At 36.2% G+C, this 3,572-nt stretch overlaps 1 protein-coding gene across 1 annotated transcript; it reads left to right on the plus strand.

The window, feature by feature from the left end:
* The first annotated feature begins 2,235 nt into the window (after window positions 1-2,235).
* Window positions 2,236-3,232, plus strand: LOC131167913 (transcription factor TCP11). The gene has a single exon (XM_058126982.1). It carries the CDS (start codon window positions 2,434-2,436, stop codon window positions 3,022-3,024), a length of 591 nt encoding a protein of 196 aa, XP_057982965.1. The 5' UTR covers window positions 2,236-2,433; the 3' UTR covers window positions 3,025-3,232.
* The last annotated feature ends 340 nt before the right edge of the window (window positions 3,233-3,572 follow it).

Here is a 3,572-nt window from a genome sequence, read left to right on the forward strand (position 1 = left end):
GGACATCCTTGTTATTAAAGCTCAAGCCTTTTATGTTCGACGTTTCGGGTTTGAATATTGGGAGGAGTAAAAAGGAACACGAGATGACTTCCTACTATGTAGTCTAGGTCTAACGTGAGCTTCCAATTGATTAAAAAAAATAATGGTACTAATTGATACTATAACTTGACAACTTAGTTATATCTTTTAACTTTTCAACTTTTTATGTCTGACTTCTTTTAGCCATTTTAATCTTCATTAACTTTGCCCACATTTAGTTAAATGTTGCTACACATGGGCTTGCTACATTGCATCTCAAGATTTGCATATTGGACATACCACTCAATCATCATGAAATTTTTTTCAATCTATTGGAGATCTACATAGACCTGCCATCTTATATCCTACACCATCTCTACCAAAATTCAATTATAGGGATTTAAATATGAGAATCTCAAACTTAACCATTGAGATATCCATCATGAAACAATACTTAAACCTCTTAAAACAAGCTGAATTAAATAATTTATGACAAATTAGGCAGATTAAGATAAGAAAGTCATAGTACATATTCAATTCGTTTAAATGACAAAAATATTTTGATAGAATAATTCATGGTGGATGGCCAATATGCTGGCCCAAAGGCAACCCAAGAGGGGGGAATGAATTGGGTTTAATAAAACTAAAGAACTTGATACAAAAATGAAAGCAATTAAACAAACCAAGTATATCACACAATATTAAAACAAATTAAATAAAAAGGGATAGAGAAATGCAAACTCCTTTTTATAGTGGTTTGGCAATTGGTTTATGTCCACTCTCTCAAGCTCAATCGTCTTAAGGTTCTACTAACTCTCTTTGTTTTAACGAAGACCAAGGAAACCAATTTACACCGTTCGTTTTTCGGTGACCAAGGAAACCTATTCACACCCTTTGTTTTTAGGAGACCAAGGAAACCAAATTATAATCCTTGCTTTTTTTTTTTACGGAGACAAGGCTATCAAAAATAGCAATACTTACAAAAACAAATTCATCACAAAGGAAGATATAAAATTTGAGCTCACAAAATAATCTCTCAAAGAATAGTCAAAATGATACTCAAGAGTTTTCTATACTATCTCTCAAGGATGAGCAAATGAAAACATAAATAGAGATTACAAGAGAATGAAAGCAAAAATAATTAACTATTTAGTATGGATAGCTTCTCTCATATTCTCAAAGTTTTGGAGGACATACATATATTGTTTGGATGAAAACTAATCGTTTTTTGCTCGTTAGAGCCTTTTTAACTTTTAGATCAGTCGACTACCTATAGGGTTCGATTGACCGCTTACTAGCCATTAAAGATAAGAAGAACACCATCGTAGGCAAGAGCTACCAGACCGGTCGGTTGCCTTCAGGGTCCAATCAACCGCCTCTAGCCTTTGCTTGGGTCAGTTGACCACCCCTGACACAAGGTTGAGGTTCATTATGTTTTTATTTTTGTTTTTGTTTTATTCTCCTTTTGCTGGTTCTGGTCCATTAGTGTTATGCCTTATATTTTTTCGTGACTTTAGAATATAAAATACATTACACTTATGGGAGAAAACACTATAAATAAATCAATTAAAGTTTTCAATATATTCTCTAAATTCTTCTACTTTTTTCTCCAACTTCAATAGCTTAATTCCTATAAAAATATAACTTGAACACAAAGTCATTGATCTATGACAGTTTATTATCATCAAAATTAGGTTAATGAAACCTTATGACTAATAGGATAGTCCACCATGTTTATACTGCAAAAAACTACATACGTTTAAGAGAAAAAAAAATTGATACAAGTTGTGTGCAAATGCTCAGTATGCCCCACAACTCCCTATTTTTAGTTTGAAAGAATAATTGTATTTTCATTTTTATTATTTTAGCCTTGCAAGCTTTTTACTTTTAAAGAATAAAAGTGAGAGCTTTTAAGACTTCACAAAACTAGATTGATTAAGAAAAATCTTTGTTTAATTGTACAAAATCGATGGATTATTTAATTTGTAACAAAATGGATTTATAGGAAATTATTACTCTAATAAATAGAACAAAACGAATTTTAATAAGTATTACTTTATTAATCTTGACATTTTTACTCTTAATTACTAAAAGTACCTTTTAATATATATTATTTTTTTAATTTTGAAATTTTACTTGTCCCTAATTTTCCCTCTAATTAATTTTGTCTTTATCCAAAAGAAAAGTTAAAAATAATAATAATAATAATAATAATAATAATAATAATAATAATAAAGATTAAATAAAAGGTAAGATGGATCTCACATCAAGGTAGTATAAAAAAGGAAGGGACCTACCCATTGTGGGGTCCGTAGAATCCCCCAAACATCGAGCTCTGCCCTTTCTTCTTCCCCACCTTTTTAGAAACCCTAAAGTCTCTACCCCTACTGTTCTCAAACTCTCTCTCTCTACATCATGAGTTCTGATACGGTTCTCCACAAATTCCCCACACCAGAACAGCCCAACTCCATCTCCTCCCCTGCCGTCGAGACCAAGTCGCTGACAACCCCACTCGCCCAATCCCGCAGACTCGCCTCACCATCATCGTCACGGGACCGGCACACGAAGGTCAACGGCCGCGGCCGCCGGGTCCGCATGCCGGCACTCTGCGCCGCCCGCATCTTCCAGCTCACCCGTGAGCTCGGCCACCGCTCCGACGGCGAGACCATCGAGTGGCTCCTCCGCCAAGCGGAGCCCTCCATCATCGCCGCCACCGGCACCGGCACCGTCCCCGCAGCCGCCGTAACCACCTCTATCGGAGCGATTCCTCTCTCCTCCGCACCGCCGTCGACTCCTTGCCAGGCGCAACTGATCGGCGGCCGCCACCAGTATGGTGGGCATTTCACGGTGCCGCCGCCTCCAAGCTGTCGACTGGACTTGTCTCAGCCGGTGGGATTGGGTCTTTCCGGTAACGGGTACCGCCACATGCCGTTTACATCGCTTCTGTTGCAGCCGACGACCGACGAAGAAGAAGAGCGAGAGGCAGAAGATCATCAAGCACAATAAACTGTATTATTTTATTAGTTATTACAGTGGTTTAGATGGTGGGTCTTACTTTTGGGGTTCCGCTTTCATCTTGTTTTGGTTATCTGTGGTGTTCTCATGAAGGTCTTAGACAGAGTGAAAGGGGAGAAGATGTACATTTTTATTTAGGGCTATTTTGCGGGGCATACATTTTAATGAAAGCAGTTGGAGGTCACTCTTAATTCGTGCATATATTTTTTTTTTCATTATTTTAAACGTCTTTAGTGTTTTATGAATTTGATACTAGAATAAAATTTTAAACTAATAAATAATTTAAGAAATTCTAATTTTTACATAGTTTATTATTCCTTTTATTTATTTTTTTAATAGAATAGACATGAAAATAATAGACACAAAAGCAATCCTCGTGTGCTATTTTAACATTTTAAAATCTCAAGAGAAAGAATTATGCTTCCTGCCCTCGTCAACTTCATTCCAATAATAATTTTGAACTTTGAATGATAAAAGCAAGTTGCAGGAAAACATAAATGGCAATTGAAAGGAGATTGCGTGAATTTAGGGGCATGGAA

The sequence above is a fragment of the Malania oleifera genome, chromosome 11 (genome assembly GCF_029873635.1).
Source record: "Malania oleifera isolate guangnan ecotype guangnan chromosome 11, ASM2987363v1, whole genome shotgun sequence".
Taxonomy (NCBI): Eukaryota; Viridiplantae; Streptophyta; class Magnoliopsida; order Santalales; family Ximeniaceae; genus Malania; species Malania oleifera.